The following is a 22,950-nucleotide window of genomic DNA, read 5'->3' on the forward strand; positions in this document are numbered from 1 at the left end:
CTGAACCGTGACCCATCTGTCTTCTCTTCCGCCATGAGCCCCACGTCGATCATTTCGGCGAAGAGCAAATTCCAGGAAGGCAGATCTGCCAGAGCCTGGAGCTTGGGAAGTGAGAAGCACAATCACTGAATCACCTGGGCCCCTGCTTTTTCCCTGGCCAACGAGACTTGCTACACAAGTAAACTATGGATACCCTAGATACTGTGCCCCCATGGTGTAAATTTCTAGCTCATGGAAAGGAAGATGTTGGGGAAAAGCTTCTTGGGCTAGGTTACCCGTGACCTGGATCTTGGGGAGAGGGCCCCCTCTTCAGGTATCAGAGAGGTTCTGCCTGAAGTAAAGGTTTTCGCATCTTCTGAGGGAAGTAGCTGCTTGCAGACCCCCACTCCAATAGCTTCAGCTCCAAAACTGTCTCTGGTCCAGGTAGCACAGCTTGGAGATGACAGGCAGGCGGAATATCAATTAAAAACAAATCCAGGGCTTCCCTGGTGGCGCAGTGGTTGAGAGTCCGCCTGCCGATGCAGGGGACACGGGTTCATGCCCCGGTCCGGGAAGATCCCACATGCCGCGGAGCGGCTGGGCCCGTGAGCCATGGCCGCTGAGCCTGCGCGTCCAGAGCCTGTGCTCCGCAACGGGAGAGGCCACAACAGTGAGAGGCCCGCATACTGCAAACAAAACAAAAAACAAAACAAAACAAAACAAAAACAAATCCACAGTTTATTGAAAACAGGTACCTTTCAGTAGCTCTGATTAGAATAAATCAGCTTACAGATACCATGACTCAGGAAAACAGTATGTACAAAAGTCTCAGGAAAGGGAGAATAAAACAACTTGAAAAGAACACATCTTGAACAGGACTGGACTAGAATGGTCATGTAGGAAAATAATACAAAGTACAACAAAGAGCCATACACGGAACACTGCTCTCAGGCTTAAGGTGGGGACTCTCAGCTCCCACGTTCTCAGACCACATCTAATGATTCTTTGGGGCAGAGGTGCTGGCTGAAGCGCAGGGATCTCAGTGCCCACGTGACAGCCCATGCCAGGGCAGAGGCCAAAGGTGAGGAATGAGGCCACCAGGCAAGCTACGCCCACTCCCCCATGAACCTCAGAAGACAGAAGTGCTCTCTGCAAAGTCTACAGACCTGGTGGGGACCACAGGGCCACGGAGAGCTTAGAGTTCCTCTGTGGCCAGTCATGTAAAAACCCCAGATTAACCTAAACCCTACAGTTCCCTTATCCAGATTCCCACTAACTGGACTAACCAGAGAGGTAGAGGAATAAGACATGGAAACTGCCCACAAACCAAGTTTTGGTCTTTGGTAAACAGGGATAATACAAAATACTAGTCTACAAGTCAGCTTGAAACAAAACTACTGGGCATGGCAGGTGTTAAGATTGCACAGCCCTGTCAGTACCCACCACAGGAGGGAGGGGATGGGCACAGGAGGGGAGATGTTTCCTCCTGTGGTCACTGCTGTGACAGGTCCTGGCCCCATCTGCACAGTCCCTCCCAGCTTCCTGGAGCCGCCCTCTCAGGGAGCTCACTTCTCTGAGCCTAGCTCCCAGCCTCAAGCACGCACAGGGCGGGAACGCCAGCTGGAGCGGGCTCTCCGGTGAGGGCGAGTTGGCAGTCTTCCCGAGAACATGAGGCTTCCCTGTGCAGCCTCGGCTGAGTTAGGGCAGGGTGAAGAGGACGTGGAGCCACAGCAGGCAGAGGCGGCAGCTCTGAGAGCAGGAAGGAGAATTCAGCTGGGAGAATGGCAGGAGGTTTGGACCGTATGGACGCAGAGGCAGTGTCTGTCATCTGGGTTGGGAGGTGCCAATAGCAACGTTTCCTGAATTCTCCAAGAGGAACGCTTCTCCCTGCTCTGGAACTTCACATTCAAACAGACAATAAGCCGAAGGGAAGAGGTGTCCTCAGGGTCCCAGAAGTGCCCATTGAAGGTCCATCCTGTTAAATCTGGCTTCTTGGAATAGCAGCCTCATTTGTGAGTCCGTATGCTGCTGCAGATTTGAGCAAGACGGCTCTGAAAGGAAAAGGAGAGAGGGAGGCCTTTAGAGAGGACGAAGCTGGGCAGGCTCGCCCACTTAGCACATAGTCTACTCAGATAGCACTGGCTTTGGGGCTGGGCTGGTCTGAGTGAATCTTGGCCCTCCATCCTCTATTGGTAACATGAACAAACCTTTCTGGAAGGCAGCTATGCTGTCCTCTATACCACCAACGCAGACCAAACTAACCTTTCTGAATCTCCATTTCTCATCTGAACAAAGGAGCAAAATACCATCTCAAATGAGACAGTGAAGGTATAATTTGGGAACAGCAATGCTGTAGGTCTAGCTAGATGATGGATGTCACCAGATCCGGGGGGCTGGGTATGTGCCTGATCTCAGCACCGGCCTCTGTTCTGTACGACATGTTTGGGAAAGTAGCTCTGCCCGTCCCCTTACTTGAATGTACCCTTCACAGACCTCCCCCAAGAAGGGGGGACCTACAGCAGTCAAGTTTGCACTAGGTGTTCCCATCCACCAGACAAAATCAAAGCGGAAGGGACCGGGGAGGCCCGTCTGACCAAAGCTGAGCTAATTCAATTCTTCCTCTTGAGAATTTAAATGAGGACTGAAACTGGACTGTCTGCGTTGGGCAATGGAGCAATGGAGTCAGAGCTGGGAGTGTGGTTACCCAGAGCCACATACTGACTCAAGGTAAGGGAGAGCAGAACCAAGAGCCTCGTGGAGAAGGTCACCCACTGAGTGGGGGAAGGACGAGGTGCAAGAGAGGTGAGGGCACGGGCCCCAAAGACAGAGTTGCTAAAGGAGCTGGTGCACCAGAGCAGAGCCCCATCAACTCCTGGCACTGGTGGTCCCACCACTCAGAGGGCCTGCCTGTTCAGTGCTTTGATTCTGTGGGATTCCTGGTAGCAAGCTCCTCACCCTGTTCCCGAACTGTTGTGAGGAAGTTTCAGTTCCCGGGGGGGTCAATTGTGCCCTAACATACAGGCACCAACTGCCTGAATGAGGCAGGATTTGATTCTCTTGTGGAACTTCTGTGGCAGGCACTCTGGTTGGACCAAAACTCAGCATCAACTTAGGGACAGAATTGCTGCTCAGTAAGCAGGATAACAGTCAAAATCCCTTGGGGGAAAGAGGCCACACAGTTGTTAAGTGTAAAGCAGCAGGCCAGACCCAAAAGGCAATCCTAAGTACGGCTAAGCCCGGAAGGCTACTGGAGGCCTCCTGTGCGTGGAGAGGAACCCGAGACTTACAGAGAGCTTCTTAATGTTTCCCAAGGCCTCTGGATCCAGCTGTGCGATATCAATCCTCTGCAAGTCACTGGCCAATAACCGCATGCTCTGTGTGGAGGGGAGAGGGTTAAAGTGGCACGTCCCTCAGGGCAGGAACCTCCACCCAGCAGCCCAGTGTGCTCCGGGGGTCCCTTGATGTCCTGTACTTGTGGAGGGGGATGGCAAGGCAGGCAGGAGGTGAGTTAATCCGAAAGAGACAGTGACGTCGTTATCACTGGGCCAATAGCTGGATCAGCTGAGTATAAGGGGTGCACGTTAGCTTAGAAACGCCCTGCAGACCTCATCTGAGATAAACCATCCCCTCCGTCCCAGAAGCCGAGGTCAGCAACTTGCTCTGCCTGCTTCAGGCCCCTCGAAGCTACACCAAGTGGAAGACACAGCTCGAGCTCCCCTTTCCAGACTAAGCACGCACGCACCCCGATAGTGCCCTCCTCTGCACACCCTTTAATATCTCCCCTACTGCACACATCACATGTTATAGTTAACTGGGAGCCTAGCTTGACTACTGAACTGCTTCTCAAGGGCAGGAATGTCTTCTACATCTTGAACCTGCTACAAGACAGGTGGGCAAATGTTAGTGGATGAACAAATGAAACCCAGAGCTGGGCAAGGATCTTCCCAGTCTACAGCTCTAACCTGGGAGAGGAAATGGTTCTGAGTCCTACAGAAATGTGGATATCAGAAGCCATGCAACCAAAGGGACTTTGGGTTTTGGGAGAGAAGTGGGTGATGGACAAGAGAAAGAAATGCTGAGTAAGCAGCACACCATGGCCTGATCGCCCTCTGGAACACTTACCTCTCCGCCTCCCACTGGCACAGTGAGGAATATCTCTTTGCTGTCAGCAAGAGGACTGCCATTTACAGATACATTGTAAATCCGCTCTCTGGCTGCTGGAGTACGCAGGCCTGGGGTCTTGAAGACCCTATAAAGTGGGAAAATCTCTGTAAAGATGGCTTGGCAGACTGAATGACACCAGGCGCTACGAGTCCTTCCAAACCCCATCTGGCCTCAAGCTGCAGTTTTCAAATCACACATTTCTAAGAAGGCGCATTCTAAATTTAGGGTTAAAAAGCAGTATTGACTAAACACAGCTGGAGGAAGGAGGTTGTAATTATCAAGCATACATCTAGCGAAAGTCAATTCTTATCCATGTAAATTTTAGGTCCAAAGCTCCATATGGATACCAGTCATCCATCCATCCATCCATCCATCCATCCATCCATCCATCCACAAAGTCACAAATAAACTGTGGTTAACATATTTCCAAGAGTGGCTAAGTGCTTCCATCAGGAGGACTTTTCCAGGGTCAAAGTTGGATGATTCAGAGATTACATCATTATATTAATTCCCAAAGTGACTTTCTCAAGACCTTTAAAATGCTGCCATCTATTTTTCCCTAAATGTCTTTTGCTATATACTCATGTAAAAAAAAAAAACAATAAGCAGTTAAGGAAGAGAATTAGAAGTAGAAGGTAAGTCTTCCTCACTCTCCCCACTCCAGATAACCACTCTCAGTTCTTTATGCGTCCTTCCAGAAACTTTCTATCAAATGGGATCATCTAGGACACGCTGCCCTGCCACCTGCGTTGGAGATGCTTGTGATCATGAAGCTCTTCCCCATCAGCACATGCAGATGTACTTATTTAATGGCTACACACCATGTCCTATCTAGTTGACCAGCACTACGGAAGGGATTAATTTACGCTGTAAGAATATCCTTGTTTATACTGGTCTCCCAAAAGGTGGTGTCCATTTTCACTCCTACCAAGAGTACGGGAGAATACCTACCAATTTAAAATAAACTTGATCAGAATCAGAAAAGACCAAAACAGTCACTAGAGGCCTCCTAGTCATCAGGGACAGATAAAGAATCATTCTGTCACCAAAAACACGCAAACCTACACTCAGGGGAGAGGCAAACATTAGGAAACCCAGGCGGTTACCCTCCTCTGTGAGGGCTTCCCAGTATTTTCTTAAACACCCTTCTTTTCTGGCAAACATCAAATGTTGGGCTCCCACAAAAATCCAAGTGCTGCTGTCAATACTCACCTTGAGTCAAACCTGGGTGTCGGGCCCGGAGTTGGTTTCACCATAGCCAACTCCAGTCGGCCCACAGCTGGGGTAACAGTGGCACAATGGTTTGACCTACAGGTGAGACATGACCATTAGGTACGCCAACTCTCAGGTCCAGGGATGGCAGCCACAGAGGCAAGTAACACTGACCATGTCAGAGCCTATCCTGGGCACATTACACACATTAGCTCATGCAGCCCTCCTAACCACCCTCTGAGAAGCACCATGATCCTCATTTCTGGATACAGAAACTCAGGCATATTGAGTTAAATATCTTGCCCAAGATCATACAGCCAATTAGGGCAGAGCCAGAACTCCGAACCCAGGCAGCCTGCCTCCAGAATCTGACTTATCAATCAAGCTAACGAATGAGGGGAAGGAGACAGCCCCTCAGCACCCTGCAGGCCCCCTAGCTGGAGTTCCTGTCCTCCTGCCAGACAGCTCCCACTGCCCAGGTAGAAATGGGAGGAGCCCACCGCTTCACAGACACGCGCCCCGTGACTACTTTCCTGAGCCTGTTAAGAGGCAGCCCCTCCCCCCCACTCCCAGCATAAACAGTTCCAAGTCTACGGTGACTCATTAGTTAGCAGGAACAGGAGGAATCTTTTTTTTTTTTTTGCAGTACGCGGGCCTCTCACTGTTGTGGCCTCTCCCGTTGCGGAGCACAGGCTCCAGACGCGCAGGCTCAGCGGCCATGGCTCACGGGCCCAGCCACTCTGCGGCATGTGGGATCTTCCCAGACTGGGGCACGAACCCATGTTCCCTGCATCGGCAGGCGGACTCCCAACCACTGCGCCACCAGGGAAGCCCGAGGAGGAATCTTTCAAGAAACTAACTATAGGTAGGTGACAGCCACTTTGTGACCGACTGCGGGTAGCTCTATACATGGACTGTCAGGCAACTGAACAAAATATGCTGTGCTTACTCTGTGTTTCTGGGTCTTAATCTCCTTATTTGCATTAAAAAAAAAAAAGTGGGGGAAGATAGAGAACGTGGGCAGAAGAACCAGAGAAGGTGTTGGGTCAGACGGTTTCTAGAGGCCCCTCCAGCTCGGATACTGGAGGATTCGATGATGTGAAGCTCAACTTGAACACAAGTCACAAAAGCCCTTTTACCACCTATTTCTGCCATGATGAATGTGGTTCTCCAATAAAACCAAAAACACATCTAAATCTGGAAAACCTGTTACCTTTTACTTTTGCCTTTTCCTTGTATGGACTGGGTTCTCTTCTTGGATGGAGGACACCTTTTAACCTGAAGTCACAGGCAAATGAAACTGAGGTTACAAAAGGCCCCGCAAAGGGGAAAGGTAAGGGAGAGGGGTACCAGCTCTGGAAAAGAAAACTAATACCGAACATCAGAAGGTCTATCTCACAGAATTCACAGTGACTTCTGAACATAATCGATCAACTAAGAATCTATACTGCCTGAGTCATCAAAATAGAGGCCTTTGACCGAGAGTAAAGGTAAGTGTCTTCTGGACTGAGTGCAGCCTGGTTGGTCTCCCCACCCCACTCTCACCTCCTCACAAAGTGCTGCTGTGACGGTCACTAAGGGCACCCAGGTGCCCAATCCAAGGAACCCTCAGCAGTCCTCACCCTTGCTGAGTCCTCGGAGGTACCTGACAGGAATCACTCTTTACCTGCTGACATCCTCCCTTGTTTCTAAGATCCACCCACCTCCCCACTTCTCTGGCTGGCCCTCTGCAGGCTGCCTCACGAGCTCCTCTTTCTACCTTCCCTCCTAGGGTCCATCCTCAGCCTCCCCTCCACGTTCTCCCTGTACAACCTCATCGACTCCCTCGCTGGGACAACCACCTAAAGATCTGGGAGTCGTTGTCTCTCAGTCTCTTGCTTCTGCCTGAGCTCCAGGCTGAGATTTCTGTCAGGGCAAGCTGTCCTGGAGAAGTACTGAACACTCAGCAGGCCAAACAACCGACACAGGGACTGCTCCCCTTAGCCCTAACCCAGCGCTCCTCCTCCTCCTGTGCCCCACATGCCACCAGATGGCAGTGCCCTGGACTAGAAACCACCTAGTCGTCTCTGGTCCCTCCTTCCCTCTACCAATCTTGCCTACTCTCCATTATAAAACTTATCTCAGAACCATCCCTTCTCTTTTTACAGGGTCAGTGCCTCAGTTCAAGAATTACAGCAGCCTCTGCATGTAAATCAATGAAGTTAGAACACACCCTCACATCATGCACAAAAATAAACTCAAAATGGCTTAAAGACTTAAACATGAGACATGGCACCACAAAAGTCCTAGAAGAGAGCATAGGCAAAACATTCTCTAATATAAATTGTACCAGTGTTTTCTTAGGTCAGTCTCGCAAGGCAATAGAAGTAAAAACAAAAATAAACAAATGGGACCTAATCAAACCTACAAGCTTTTGCACAGCAAAGGAAACCATAAAAAAAAAAAAGGAAAAAACCTATAGAATGGGAGACTATATTTGCAAATGATGCGACAGACAAGGGCTTAATCTCCAAAATATACAAACAGCTCATACAACTCAACAACAAAAAAACAAACAACCCAATCGAAAAATGGGCAAAAGACCTTAATAGACATCTCTCTAAAGACGACATACAGATGGCCAGTAGGCACATGAAAAGATGCTCAACATCATTAATTATTAGAGGAATACAAATCAAATCCACCTCACACCAGTCAAAAAGGCCATCATTAAAAAGTCTACAAATAACAAACGCTGGAGAGGGTGTGGAGAAAAGGGAACCCTCCTACACTATTGGTGGGAATGTAAGCTGGTACAGCAACTATGGAAAACAGTGTGGAGGTTCCTCAGAAAACTAAAAGATAGAATTACCATAGGATCCAGCAATCCCACTCCTGGGCATATACCCGGACAAAACCATAATTCAAAAAGATACATGCACCCCTATGTTCACAGCAGCACTATTCACAATAGCCAAGACATGGAAGCAACCTAAATGTCCATTGACAGAGAAATGGATAAAGATGTGGTACATATATACAATGGAATACTACTCAGCCATAAAAAAGAACAAAATAATGCCATTTGCAGCAACATGGATGCAACTAGAGATTATCATACTAAGTGAACTAAGAGAAAGAGAAAGACAAATACCATATGATATCACTTATATGTGTAATCTAAAATATGGCACAAATGAAACTATCTACAAAACAGAAACAGACTCACAACACAGAAATCAGACTTGTGGTTGCCAACAGGGAGGGGGATGAGGGAGGGAAGGACTGGGAGTTTGGGATTAGTATATGTAAACTATTACATATAGGATGGATAAACAACAAGGTCCTACTGTATAGCACAGGGAACTATACTTAATATTCTGTGATAAACTGTAATGGAAAATATATAAAAAAGAATGTCTCTATGTGTATAACTGAATCACTTTGCTGTACAGCAGAGATTGGCACTACACTGTAAATCAACTAAACTTCAATTAAAAAAAGAAAAGAATTACAGTAGCCTCCTGACTGGTTCCCTTGTCTCTAGTTTTTCCTCTCTCCCGTTTATCCCGAATCCTATTCTGAAATACCTATCTGGTCATGTCATTTACCAAGACCTACCTCATGAAACTGCAGCTTCCAAGTTTGGCGCACAAGGCCATTCATTTTCTGGCCCCTGCTCTCCCCAGATCACCCTCACAGTTTACACCCCAGCCATACCAAACTGTTTCCTGTTCCTTAAACGGCACTTTCATTCCTCTTCCTGGAATTCCCTTCCCTTTCTTCTCCAGCTAGTGAAATCTCAGTCATTTTAAAGGCTGTGCCTAAGGGTGCTGGGGGAGCATACTGTATTTTAAGTATTTCCTTTTTCTCCTGACAGGCTCCAGCCCTGAATCTGAGTGCCTACTTACTCTTGCAGTTTGAGGATTCTTATTTTTATGTTCTTCCTCTTCTTCTTCCATTATCATGTCATCCACTTGCATCACCTTTCGTGCTATAAGAAAGTTTTAACAGAGTGATATTTCTCATGGGAATAAACTTTTATGCATTCACATTTCTTATAGGAAATAAAACTTATGCACTCTTAGGCTGTAATCAAGAAACAGATCCAATATAAAGATGACTTTTTAAAAAACAAGAGGGTTTAGACAAAAAAGAGGGTCTCAAGGGTGGTTAAGAAACCCCATATAATGCTTTGTATGGCAGCCCAGCATTCTGAATAAGAGTGCAGACCCTGGAGTCAGACAGCCTTGAGCTTGAGGCCTGGCCCTGCCTCTGACTAGGTCACATGGCTTTCATGGTGATCATCTGTAAAAGGGAGGAGCCACTTCATAGGGATATGATGAGACCTGGAATGTGTGCTCCACAAAAACACGGTCTTTGTTATTCATCCCAAACCCTAGAACTGTGCCTACTGTATAAGTGCTTATTAAATATTTGTGGGACAAATGAATGTAAAGTCCCTTGGACGGTACTGAACACCTTATAAGTATTACTATTTATTATAATAAAATACTATTTATAAATAATAAATTATTACAACTATCATCTTAGAAGAAAAAGGGATATGAGGGATGTTTAAGATGGATGATAACAGAGGAAATAATACCAATTTTTAATATTTAAGGGGTTGTCGTATGGAAGACAGCTCTACGGGACCTCAAAGAGCAGAACCAGTATCAATATGTAGATACCACAGGAAACTCTGGTTCAAAATTAGAAAAAACGTTCTAACCATTACAGCTGTCTATCGATGAAAGGTAGTCTCACTGCTAAATATGTACAACCATGCGCTAGAAAATCCCAAGCAGGGATTCCACAGAGAAATTTAATTATGGGAGGAGAGATCAGACTTAATGACTTTTAAGCTTTTTTTTCTCCCTGACACAAATAAGAATCTAAGTATATTTACTGTAAAAAAAAATAGCTTACAATGTAGTTGAAGTCCAGTGGTCGAGAGGACACAAAACCAATTTTTACTGTTGTTTGACCTGGGTCCCAGTGTGTTCAGTTCCCAGTGATGAAATCAGAAGACCAGCCCCCCACACCCCACACACCAAATAAGAAAAAAAAAAAAGTGGAATTCAGAAGAGAAATTAGACATTACCTAAATGTAGAAATAACCCAAAGTGACCTAACGGACTGCAGATTTGCAGCTAAGAAACTAATTCTAGGAACACCCAAGTCCAATTACGTCACAACCTTGCGGGGGCAGGCCTGGAATATGACACTAGGAAAGTGAAAATCCCATCATGCTGTCTTCATGCTACAGGACAACTCTGATGGAAGGCAAGCTGGAACAAGAATTGGACGGTGTTTCTGGCTTGGCCCAGTGGAGAAGGTGCCTGCTTAGTGGGCAGCCCCAAACTCCAGGTCTTGGGTCAGGTTCATCCTCACTGGAGTTGGATGCATTGAGCTACTTACTGGGGCTTAATGACAGTGACATCACATACATAACAGAACTCACCCTGGCCCGAGTCTATGCTCACTAATTACAACCCAGTTTCCCCCAAACTAACCCTTTAAGATAGTGTTTCTCAGAGTGTTGGATGTGTATGTGAATTTTCCACAGATGGGTCAGTGAATTGAGCAACATGGAATGACACGCTGAGACAGTTGGTCCTTTCACAATTCTCTTTGAACCCTCCTGATCACATCAGGGAGAGTCTTGGCCAGCACTAACGTATCTTGTAGCACCTCTCCAAACCTTGCTCACCTCTCTAACTCAGGGAAGCAAGCAGGCAACACTGTTTGGTTTCCAGCACAGCTTTTGTTTTTCTTCTTTCACGTTCACTTTAGCTCACACATTGGTCTAAAGAGTTCAGTTAGTTATCAGTCCTGCATATCATTAACTGAATGCAGAGGCCAAAATCAAATTTTTGGATTTGCAAGACTGAGGACCAGGCATTAGAGGGAAGAGGTTCCTCCAATGAGGTCTCCCCAAGCAGCCAGCCAACCACACTAGGCCTTCATTCTCTCAGTTCAACAAGGGGTTTTGAAAAGTACTCACTTTTGGCAGATTTCAGGGGTGTCTGAACAGCTTCTGCTGTTAGTTTGTTTATTTCTGTGATATCCAGGTCAGCCTGTAATGAACACAGCCAGAAAACAACAGGTATATTCCATCAAATATGAGGAACAATATTTTAAGATTAAAAACATTAATTAAAAAACATATTCTTGGGACTTCCCTGGTGGCGCAGTGGATAGGACTCCGTGCTCCCAATGCAGGGGGCCCGGGTTCAATCCCTGGTCAGGGAACTAGATTCCACATTCATGCCACAACTAAGAGTTCTCATGCTACAACTAAGGAGCCCATCTCCCACAACTAAGGAGCCCACGAGCTGCAACTAAGGAGCCTGCCTGCCACAACTAAGACCCCACACAACCAAATAAATAAATAATAAAATATTAAAACCAAAAAACCCCAAAACATATTCTTTGATACATACAAAAGATTGTTATATTAGTTATAATACAAAATGTTGAACTTCCATAAACCCACCATACAACGTAAGGCCTAAAACATTGCCAATTACTTGCTTCTAGCTATGTATTTTTCCCTGTTCTATTTCCTTGCCTCTCCTCGAAAGGTGACCAGTCTCCTAATTCTGTCATTCCTTAGAGATAACCACTATCATCATTCCATTTGCTTGAAAGAAAGTGTGTGTGTGTGTGTGTGTGTGTGTGTGTGTGCTTCTCCACAAATGTGTATGTGCTTAAACAATATTTTGTTTGCTTTTGTTTTTGATCACTATTTGTGGTTGTAGTTAATTTGTTTTCACTGCTATATAATATCACGATGGATTTGTCCAATCTCCTCTCAACAGTATTTTGCTATTAAAAACACTGTTACTTTGAACTGTCTTATACATGTGTCTGATGCACACCTGTCCAAGTTTTCTCTTGGCTATATACTTAGGGATGAGGCATTACAGTGTTGTAGGGTACACAAGTGTTCAGCCTTAATATTATGCAAAATTGCTTTCCAAAGTGATTGTACTTGTTTACATGCCAAGAGCAAACAGGTTCCTAATGACCCATATTCTCTACCACACTTGACGCTATGTCAGCCTTCTCATTTTTTCCCTCCAGCTTTATTGAAGTATAATTGACAAATAAAATTCTAATATATTTAAAGTGTACAACATGAGGATTTGTGATACATACACATTGTGAAATGATTACCACAATCAAGTTAATTAACACATTCAGCACCTCACATAGTTACCTTAAAACATTTTTTTTTATTTTTTAAAGTCTAGAGGGCCAGAAGTTTTTCTACTATGCCCCTGGGGCCTTCAAAAAGGCTTCCAGGGCTTCCCTGGTGGCGCAGTGGTTGAGAGTCCGCCTGCCGATGCAGGGGACACGGGTTCGTGCCCCGGTCCAAGAAGATCCCATGTGCTGCGGAGCGGCTGGGCCCGTGAGCCATGGCCCCTCAGCCTGCACGTCCAGAGCCTGTGCTCCACAATGGGAGAGGTCACAGCAGTGAGAGGCCTGCGTACCGCAAAAAAAAAAAAAAAAAGGCTTCCAGTTGCCATTCTAATTAAATTTGTTCCCAGTGGTAACTATATGTATGGGAATAGGCAAAAGCAGGCATGATTCACAGGCTTTTTCTTGCAGGGCATGTGTAAATATCAGAATAGTCGTTACAGACTAGGATGACACAGGTTTCATCTCTGGGCTGGCAGAGACTACATGGAGTACTCAGACGAGGATTCTGAAGCTCTCAGGGCTTAGCTTAGAAAGTGCTGTGCTAGACAGACGAGTGCTGTCTAAAACGGATGATGGAATGGAAAGTGGCTACTGAGCATTTGAAATGTGGCTGGTGTGTCTGAGGAACTGAATATTTTATTAATTTTAATTAATTTAAAGAGCTACACATAGTTGGTGGCTACTGTAACAGACAGTGCAGATCTAAACTCTTTATTCTGCCTCATCTAGCAGGCCAGGTCATCGTGTAATGATGCAGGGGCTTAAAGGAACTCGGACTTTAGGCTTTCCACTTCCCCTGCAAAGGTCCGGGCAAAGAGCTGCAAGGAACCTGCCAAAAAAAGAACTACCTCTCTTTATAAACCTTGAAATTATCTGGGCTTCATGTACTCAGCATTTGACAACTATAATTTTTTTGTTGACACAGATAATGTCCCCTCTGGAACCTCTTCCACAGTCAGTACCCACTGGTTGAATTTTGTGAACAGACTAAACTTAAAACTAACCAACAGTTCAAAAATAGAAGTCACTTACTGTTGCTGCTTCCTCCAGTGCCCGCTTGTTTCCTCCAAGGGCTTTGAAAAGAACGTTTTGTTTAGTTACTATCAGATTTTAATAATTTAAATAATAAACCATCCTCCCTAATATGACCACTTACTTTTCTTACACTGGACCAGATTAAGCCCTTGATACAACACTCAGGAGCCTTCACAACCTAGTTTAATCTCTCTCCAGGCTTGACTGTTCCCCTCATGGCTTATGCTAGGTTCCACCACACCAAAGTGCCCGTTATTTCCCAAATGTGCCACTGTCTCTCATGACTCAGTGCCCTGGTACTTATTTCCTCTGCCCGAAATAATCCTCTGCACCCAAAAAATTTCTAATTCATACTTCAAAACTCAGCTCAAACCCAAACTCTGCTTATTTTTCTCTCTCAGCAGATCGCTGCAATGTGCTGAGTTAGTTGCTCACTATCGTCATATCCAACAACTACTCAAAGCTGTAAAAGTGCCCTGCCTTGAATTGAACTCTTTGAGGACAGAGATAATACCCATAGCTTCTGGCAAAAATATGTCACACAGGGCTTCCCTGGTGGCGCAGTGGTTGAGAGTCCGCCTGCCGATGCAGGGGACACGGGTTCGTGCCCCGGTCCGGGAAGATCCCACATGCTGCGGAGCGGCTGGGCCCGTGAGCCATGGCTGCTGAGTCTGCGCGTCCAGAGCCTGTGCTCCGCAACGGGAGAGGCCACAACAGTGAGAAGCCCGCGGACCGCAAAAAAAAAAAAAAAAAAAAAAAAAAAAGTCACACAGTAGGTATGGAGTAAATGTGCATTGAATGAAGAGGTCTTTGCAGATTTAGATGTAGAATAAAAACTTAGGTGAGGTCCTCCGGCTGGAAAAACTGGTAGTATCCCCTATAATAGTTAAGAACTCAGGCTTTGGAACCAGAATGCCTAGGTTCAAGTAGACTCTGTCACTAACTAGCTTATGAGACTTTGAGCAAAGTAAACAATCTCTGTGCTATAATCTTGTTTATAAAACAGGGATAATATTAACAATTAATATAGTTGTGATGAGGATGAAATTAGTTAATATATGGAAAACACTTGGTACAGTGCCTGTCTGCCATAGAAAGCACTATATAAATGTGCTCATTGACCACTACTCTATTCTCTTTTGTAGTACTCATAATTTTAAATATATAATCATGTCCAAATTTTAAATATGATCCTTCTCTACTAACTTGTAAGTTCCTGGAGGCAAGGACAACGCCTGTTTTATTTCCCAATGCATCTTCAGCACCTAGCATTGTGCCTAACACATACTCAATGAATATTTGCAGAAATGCACAAATAGGTTAATAAATAAAAGGGGAAGTCAAAAGCATCACTGAACGTCTACTATGTGAACAGAACCTGCATTTCTATCCAGGAAGGAGGCTACATACTGGGTAATTAACAATAAGGAAAATAGTAAAAGTAAGGGTAACCCAACAAAAGGACAGCCTTTTGCATTTCCTTGGACATTTAACAAGGGGGTGGGGAACAGGCTGGGATTTTTCTCTGGCCAGGAAAACTGTTGAATCCTGGCACTTCACAATTTGATATGCCCATTTTTAAATTGGCATTTTCCCTAAGCTGCAGGAAGAGCTGCTTGAGATTATCCTTCCAACTGAAGTCTGGTAATAAACCAAGCTATTCACTCATTCATTTTCAAATGGTTGGACAAAATATCCCCCCGGCCCCCCCAAAAAAAGAGTATTTCATGACAGGTGAAATCTATGTCAAATTCACATTTCAGTGTGTCCATAAGGAAGTTTTTATTGTAAAACAGGTATGCCCATTCACTACAGCTGTTTTGGAACTAAAACAGCAAAGTTGAGTAGTTTCGACAGAGAACCCTCTGGCCTACAAAGCCTAAACTATTTATTATCTGGTCCTTTAGAGAAAACGTTTGCCTCCCTGCAGAGGTAGATGAGGGTAAGAGCTAAGGAGAAAATAAAGCCGGGAGGTGAGACAGGGAGTGGGGGGAAGGAGTAGGGCTGCAGTTTCCTACAGTGATCTTGGAAGAACTCACTAAGAAGACGAAGGCTGCCATGGTAACCACAGAAGGGCTCCAGGCCGAGGCCTGGGGAGAGACTAGCAGCTCTTACCGAAGTAGTCGAGCCAGTTCATCTCGCGCAGCGCCTTGGGGAGTCGTAGGATCTCGATGTTGTACAAGTTATCCATCTCCTTGAGGAGGTTCTGCCTGTCTGACTGAATCTGCTTGGATCGTATTTGCACTGCGAGAGGTCAGAGCGGACGGGACACGGGTCACCCGGCGGGCGAATGCGGCCTGGAATCCGTGCTGCCAGCGCCCCAATCCGCCAGCACCCCGCGACTGCTCCAGGTGCTAGCGACCACCCGGGCTCCGCCCCTTACCTTCACGGTCGAAGTCCTTAAGAAAAGAGGCGAGCTTTCGACTCCGGACCGAGTTGGTCTTGGCCACCCGACTGCCGCCCTTCCTAGCCGGAGCCATGGCGCTTCGATGGAGGCTGCGGGGAGAGGGGGCCGAGCCACAAGGCGTCAGCGGCGGAGACGGGGAGGGACAAGGGGCCGCAAGGGTGAGGGAGAGGGCGAAGGGCACCCCAGGGGCTTTGGAGGGGGACCCCTGCCCTTCGGGGCCCGGGCATAAAAGATTTGCGACGCACCCACCTGTGGGTCCCGAAACAGGAGCTGAGAAAAACCTGGCTGCTTCAGCTGAGAGGGAGCGGCTCCGGGGCTAACCGGACGTGCGACCGCCGCCACCAAATTCAAACTGCCACAGGCTGACCAGTGAGAAGCCGCCGTCTTAGGAGGGTCCCACAATAACCAATCACAGGGAAGCTCTGCGATCGGACAGCCAGTCCACATGTAGGACTACAGTACCCAGAAGGCATTGACGGCATATTTTCGCGACTCTGTAGCCATGTTGGGGCATGCGTAGAGAGACTCGGAGGCAGGTTGGGGCCCTTGGAAGGTCCTTAAACTTTGATTGCTTTAGCTTTAAGTTTTCCCGCTTGTTTAGGGAAAGCGACCCGCAGCCTCAAGGAGAGGAGACAAGCTTCTGGCTCCGGACGCACGGATAGGCCTGGGGAACCCGCAGTCTAAAACAGGAAACTGCCCGAACCCGGACGAGTCTCCTCCGAGGGACAGTCAGGAAACGCTTCCCGAGGTGGGAAACAAGGGTCCTGCCTTCCGAGAGCCCCTCTAAAGGTAAGACAACGCCTCGCGTTAGAAACTCCTGTCGGGAGGGGTAGACGGCCCTACCTGAGGAAACGCTGTTCTCACCTGAGAACGGAAATAACTCCCACCCATGACCTGGTCCTTCCCCTATCGACTTGGAATCCTAATGCTTTTTTTGTGTGTTTTTTTTTCCTTCCCCCAACGGAAGATGACTCAAGACCAGCCTTTGCTCGCGGTGCAGGAGGCCCTGAGGAAGTGCTTTCTCGTGGTGGAGGAGCAGCAGGGCCTGTGGCAGAGCGCTCTCAGGGACTGCCCGCCCCTCCTGGCCTCCCTCAGCAACCTGGCAGAGCAGCTGCAGGCCGCACAGAACCTGCGATTTGAGGATGTGCCGTCACTTCGGGCCTTCCCAGACTTACAGGAGAGGCTGAGGCGCAAGCAGCTGGCGGCTGGTGATACTCTCCTGGACAGGCTAGGGGAGAGGCTGTAAGAGGCTCAGTGGCGCTCGTTCTTGGCGGAAAGATTTTAAAACTGGGTGTTTAATAAGCTAGAATCAGTCGGAAGGGTGTTTTTTTTCTTACTTGAGAGCGTGGTATTTAGGGATATGTCAAACTTACCTCCTTTCCGTTTGTTGCAATGGGATCTCTGTCAAGAAGCCATTTTCTGGCGCTTCCCTTGTCAGACTAGGCATGACAGTGGTGGACTTAGTGAAAGTTATCAAAGCAGAACAAAAGAGCAATGGGGAAAGCTTATTGGCCCTCCTGTATAGTCTTTCTTAGGTAAAAAGCAGTGAGGAGCTATACTGTAAACTTATTAGGTGCCAGAGCTAAGGGTTTTACATACATTATCCCATAAAATCTTTTCAACACCTCTTTGACTTAACCTCACTTAATTAATTTTTCAGGTGAGGAAACTGAGGCTCAAGCAGATTGCCTGTGGTTGTGCAGTTAGTAAATAGTAAAACTGGGATTCTAACCCAAGTATGCCTGACACCAGGGCCACTTGTTCTGCTGTTCATTGGTGTCTGCATGCCAGGAGTAGCACGTCTCTAAGCTCTTACTATGCCTGATGTTAGACCCTCTACCTTAGAGTTACAGGTAATTGAGGATAGAGAAGAGACAGGGCACGTATAGCCTTTCCTTGACCAGGACAAAAGGTTCTAGTGTGTAGAGTCTGTGCCATAGACTAATAGGAAACTGTCAAAGATGGGGCCTTCTTTGTATTCATTTGTACAAAAAACATTTGTTAAGCGCCTATGGGATGCCAAGCACAGGTGCTAGGAATACAACAATGAAGCAGACTTAGTTCCTAAGCTGAGTAAAAGAGAGAGACAAGACAATCGATTAAATTAGGTCACGGTATGTTCTAAGATTGTGAACTTTTATTTCAATTGATTACGTGTTTGTGTGTGAGTATCGGGCTGTTACTTTTAAGTCTATTTTTTAATTGTGAGTCACAGTCAAACATTTTTGAAAGCTGCAATTCTAGGCTAGGGACTGCCTTGCCCTTTGGGAAGTTGTAGCCTTCGTCTTGGTGGCTGGGCCCCTTGGAGTCACCAATGGAATAATAACAAAATTTACCATAAGCTAGGCACTTTGCGAAGCACTTAATATGCATTGTTGCATTTACTCTTCACAACAATCCTTTTCATTCATTGGACAATTGTTTGTTGTTCTGTCTGCCGGTCTCGATGTTTTAGGTACTTAGGATGCACAGTGAACAAAAGAGACTGTTTTTATTCGTGTTTGAGAATAAGTAACTTTCCTAAGATCCACAGTAGTCTGGGTGTGTCAAGAGCCCAAATCTTACCTGTTCAAGAATTCACTAGGATGGGGCATGAGGTAGCATGAGAACACTACTGGTTTGTTGCTTCAGTTTCCTCTTGCTTATTCCTTTCACGTACATTGCATTGGACTGTGTGTGAGCATTTGCTCTCCTGTATGGCAGCCCCAGAAGGGCCTCTTGGTCTTTACTTTCTTTGGCAGCTGGGAATAATATCATCACACAGCTTTGAGAGCCATGTAACTTCAGCCTCTCCATCTTTAAGTCAGTTCTTAATTCTCGAGCCACCCCTGCCTCCAAGGCACCATCAACAATCTCCATAGACGAATGGATCTCATTTGGAGGCAGTTTTTCCCACTGGGATGTGTGGCAGTAAATATCTGGAGACGTTATTGATTGTCACAACTTGGGAATGGTGGAGGCATGGTTTGTTCTTGTCGTCTAGTAGGTAGAGGTCAGGGATGCTTCTGAACATCCTGCAGTGCACAGGGCAGCCCTCCACCACAAAGAATCACCTGGTCCAAGATGTCCTTAGTGCTAAGGTTAAGGAACCTGGCCTTAGGCCTTTCTCATGATATTGCCTAATATCACACTCTTCCCCCAGAGCCGCCCTCCTCAAGGTGCGTGATGTAGTCAGTAGCCACGTGGAACACGTGCTTCAGATCTATGAGCAGCATGCAGACATGATCAGCCTCGATGCTGTCCTGCAGGCTTCAGCTGCAAGCCCCTCTGTGGCTGAAATGTTGGAGTGGTTACAGGATATCGAGAGACATTATCGAAGTTTGTATCCTTTGCACACATTTCAGGTAGTTCCAGAGCTGTTCCAGGAAGTTTTTTTAATTTCAGTTTTCACAAGATTGCCCAAAAATATATAGTATGGGTCAGTTCTCTTTGGTTCTTGAACTTGGATTCTTTCTGAATTCCTTTGTACAGTCATTCCTTAAATCACTTATTGAGTAACTGCTCCCTGCCAGGCGTTGCTCTAGGTGCTAGAAGATAAGCATTAAAAAAAGGAAATTATATAGAATGTCAGATGGTGATAAGTGCCTTGGAGAAAAATAGAGCAGGGAATGAGGAAAGCGAGGGGTGAGCGTGGGCTTGTGGTTTTAAATAGGGTGGTCTGGGCAGGCCTCACTGAGAAAGTGGTATTTGAGAGAAGACCTGAAGAAGGTGAGGGAGAGAACCATGGGGGTATTTGGGGGAAGAGTGTTCCAGGTAGAAGAAACAGCAAGTGTAAAGGCCCTGAGGTGACAGCGAGCCTCGTATGTTCAGGAAGTAGCAAGGCGGCCAGTGGGGCTCGAGCCGAGTGAAAGGGGGGGTGGTCTAACAGGAGATGTGGTCAGAGAGGCAGGGCTAGGCCTGGTGGGGCCTCCAAGGTCTTTGAAAGGATTTTGGCTTTTACTCTGAGTGAGATGGAAAGCTATAGAAGGTTTTGAGTAGAGGAGTAACCTGATCAGACCTATGTTTTCAACAGTATCACCTGGCTATGTTCTGAGGAAGGACTTGGGTGGAAGCAGAAAGACCTGTTAGTTGGAGTTCTCTCACCTTTTTCCTCTCAATTCTTGCCTGTTAGTCGCATCTACCCTCTGGCTGGAGTTTCTACCTTCATTTGAATCACTCCCAAGCCAACCTTTATTCTTGCCTCTAGTTTTGATTTTCAGTTTCCTGCGGATGCCTCCCACTGGAATCTTGCGGAACTGCAAGCTGAAATGGAGAATTGAAATCCTCCGTCCAGCCCTCCTGTTCAGCTCCTGTTTGCTTAAGTTGTAGCATCAAACCTGTCTGATCACTTAGTCTGGAAACTTAAGCAGCATTTTCCCCCCTTCCTGCTGTTTTCTGCTTGCAGCGTAGCAGCATCGGCCACAGTGGTGGCAACAGCAGCGTGGGCAGTGGGAGTAGTAGCTGGGGCCACCCTTACTGAGCGCTTATGGTGTGCCAGTTGCTGTTGTAAGAATGTTTGCACTCAGCTGTTAAGTCCTTCCATTCTGTTTCCTTGGTGCTTCTTGTAGTTTCCTTCTCTATCCCCACTGCCTCTACCATTGTTTCTCACTTGGATCCTTAGTCACATGCAGTCTCTAGACAGGTTTCTCTGACCCTGGCTTCTTTCCCTCTAAGCCACCCCCAGGTAGTGGCCTCACTCCGCAGATCTATCTTCCGGAAGCCTCGTTCTGATCCTGTTGCTTGTGTAGGAGTTTTCAGTAGCTTCTGGTGCTCTGAGGATGAGAACCCCCGTGCTGGTCTTTGTGTTCTGGCTCCACCTGCCCTCTCAGCCACCTTTCCTGCTACTCTGCACATCGTTCCATGCCAGCCGCACTGGAAATGTCCTGTCCCTGAATCCACTATGTGCTTCCCCACTTCTGTGCCTTGGCTTAAGCTCTTCCTACCAGCTGGAATCCTCCTCCTGTCCTCTAAAGGCGATGAAGTCATCCTCTGAACTTCCACTGAGTTTTATCTTTCCTGTAATTTAAAGTCTTTTCAGTTTCTGTTTTTTTCTCACCATGGTGAGATCCCAGATTGCAGGGAGAGTGTTTCTGTCCTTTTCCCTGTAGCCCAGAGCCATGTGTGTAAAGAAGGGCTCGGTAAAGATGTGTAGCAGAGGCGAGTCCTGCCCACCTGGTAAATGTAGCAGTAGCTGCGCTTTCACTTTTCTAGCTCCCAGGAGCTCTTTCCAGGGTATTTTCTTCCTTCAGCATATTTCATTTTCTTTTTGAGCACCTTCCTTAACTCCCAGGAAGGTACCTGAAGAGGAAGTACCTTCTGTCCTCAATCCAGTGGGGAGACTTGGGAAACATCCAAGCTTTGCCCAAAGCCTGGGACCGAATATCGGAAGACGAACACCCAGACCTTGTACGAGGTACTGGTTTTCATTTAGTCCTTCGTGTCTCCTCCCCTCCTTTCTTTCTGTGTCTCAGCTCTTTGAAAGCATGTAGAGATGCCCTCATGGTGCCTTTGTAGCTTTTACAAAGCTGATGTTTTGTGTTTTCTGGAGAGGTGGTTTGCCGTGTTCTCTCTCTTCCTGTTCCAGATATCCTGTTGAATGTGTCCTTCTTCCTGGAAGAGTGAAGAAGCCGTGTGTTTATCGGGAGACTAGGGGGACGCAGTTGAAGACCGACCTTACTGCGCTCTGATATTTCTAAAGAAATGTCAGCATTGCAACTGGACTTATTGGAAATGTCAGTGCCTAGAGCCTGAGGATTGTGCTGGATGTTGGGTCTTCTTCATGCCAGGTCCTGGGTGAGGGCACATGGTCACACCTTGCCCTTTCCTAAGTCTCAGGGGAGTGGACAGAGACAGAGAGGATGCAGGAAAGGCCGTGCAGAAGAACACTGGGGGCAGAAGCAACAGCCACAGAAGTGGTAAGGAAGGAAAGGACAGGGGTAGAGAGTGCCGCTGCCCCCAGCATCGTCCAAAGCTCTGAGCCTCGTTGACACCAGGTCCTGGTTTCGTGTATTTGTGTCAGTATCCAACTCCTTGATGAAAAAAAGTGGCTTTGATGATTTAAAGAAGTAAGGGGTGGCACTTTCCTGGTGGTCCAGTGCTTAAGAATCCACCTTCCAATGCAGGGAACACAGGTTTGAACCCTGGTCAGGGAACTAAGATCCCACATGCCGAGGGGCAGCTAAGCCTGCGTGCCACAACTAGAGAGAAGCCTGCGTGCTGCAACGAAAGATCTCGTGTGCCGCAACTAAGACCTGACACAGCCAAATAAATAGATATTTAAAAAAAATAAAGAAGTAGAGGTGATATTGGTGGGAAACAGTTACTGTTTTCGAATTGCAGTAGCTCCTTATCATCAAAACAATTTCAGTTTCCAGAGCCTACCACCAGGGGGAGGTGGTACAGCATGAATTATTCTGAATGCTTTGTGTTTGGAGGGGTTCTCTTGTTGCTCTTACTGTCTGAGAGTAAGTAACTGGGGATAGTGGGACTCCTCAAATAACAGTTTTTGTTTTTGTTTTTTTAAAAACCAAAGCTGGTGACTGACTCGCTACAGTTCTCTGATCTTGGGGTGGCTGCGTGGATGGGAGAACACCAGCTCACAGTCAGGTGTTCAGGGTTGGGTTTCTGAGGCCCAGTGCCTTCATCAGTGAAATGGTCGTGGTACTTCCAGACCTGTCAACTTCCTGGGCTGGTGTAAAAATCTGGGTCATTGGATGTAAAGAGGCTTAATAAAGAATATAGATATTTTTCAAAATGAAAATGACTTTTTTCGTATTACAAAAGTGATATATGCTTTTTAAAAAACAGTAGAGGGCTTCCCTGGTGGCGCAGTGGTTGAGAGTCCGCCTGCTGATGCAGGGGACGTGGGTTCGTGCCCCGGTCCGGGAAGATCCCACATGCTGTGGAGCGGCTGGGCCCGTGAGCCGTGGCCGCTGAGCCTGCGCATCCGGAGCCTGTGCTCCACAACGGGAGAGGCCACAACA

The 22,950-nt window shown here is 46.9% G+C and overlaps 2 protein-coding genes across 2 annotated transcripts; one reads left to right on the plus strand and one right to left on the minus strand.

The window, feature by feature from the left end:
* Positions 1-695: 695 nt before the first annotated feature.
* CDCA8 (cell division cycle associated 8) lies at positions 696-16,317 on the minus strand. The gene is made up of 11 exons (XM_007453798.1): positions 16,238-16,317; positions 15,965-16,077; positions 15,697-15,825; positions 13,579-13,619; positions 11,345-11,417; positions 9,246-9,328; positions 6,569-6,633; positions 5,356-5,451; positions 4,102-4,228; positions 3,267-3,353; positions 696-2,030 (listed from the first exon to the last, which is right to left on the minus strand). Exons 2-11 carry the CDS (start codon positions 16,059-16,061, stop codon positions 1,986-1,988), a joined length of 843 nt encoding a protein of 280 aa, XP_007453860.1. The 5' UTR covers positions 16,062-16,077; positions 16,238-16,317; the 3' UTR covers positions 696-1,985.
* A 638-nt stretch (positions 16,318-16,955) lies between these two features.
* AIRIM (AFG2 interacting ribosome maturation factor) lies at positions 16,956-21,589 on the plus strand. Its single transcript, XM_007453799.1, has 4 exons — positions 16,956-17,230; positions 19,131-19,306; positions 21,258-21,380; positions 21,552-21,589. Exons 1-4 carry the CDS (start codon positions 16,956-16,958, stop codon positions 21,587-21,589), a joined length of 612 nt encoding a protein of 203 aa, XP_007453861.1.
* The last annotated feature ends 1,361 nt before the right edge of the window (positions 21,590-22,950 follow it).

The sequence above is a fragment of the Lipotes vexillifer genome, unplaced genomic scaffold (genome assembly GCF_000442215.2).
Source record: "Lipotes vexillifer unplaced genomic scaffold, Lipotes_vexillifer_v1.1 scaffold213, whole genome shotgun sequence".
NCBI lineage: Eukaryota > Metazoa > Chordata > Mammalia > Artiodactyla > Lipotidae > Lipotes > Lipotes vexillifer.

What these genes read in the sequence shown, in the direction of transcription:
- AIRIM (XM_007453799.1), top strand. Translation starts at nt 16,956, where the DNA reads ATGACTCAAGACCAGCCTTTGCTCGCGGTGCAGGAGGCCCTGAGGAAG. An exon ending in GACAGGCTAGGGGAGAGGCT is followed by an intron (nt 17,231 to 19,130) that starts GTAAGAGGCTCA and finishes CTCTTCCCCCAG; the next exon opens with AGCCGCCCTCCTCAAGGTGC. An exon ending in TATCGAGAGACATTATCGAA is followed by an intron (nt 19,307 to 21,257) that starts GTTTGTATCCTT and finishes CTTAACTCCCAG; the next exon opens with GAAGGTACCTGAAGAGGAAG.
- CDCA8 (XM_007453798.1), bottom strand. Translation starts at nt 16,061, where the DNA reads ATGGCTCCGGCTAGGAAGGGCGGCAGTCGGGTGGCCAAGACCAACTCG. An exon ending in GGAAAAGGCAAAAGTAAAAG is followed by an intron (nt 5,452 to 6,568) that starts GTAACAGGTTTT and finishes TCTCACCTGTAG; the next exon opens with GTCAAACCATTGTGCCACTG. An exon ending in GAAACATTAAGAAGCTCTCT is followed by an intron (nt 2,031 to 3,266) that starts GTAAGTCTCGGG and finishes TTTTCCTTTCAG; the next exon opens with AGCCGTCTTGCTCAAATCTG.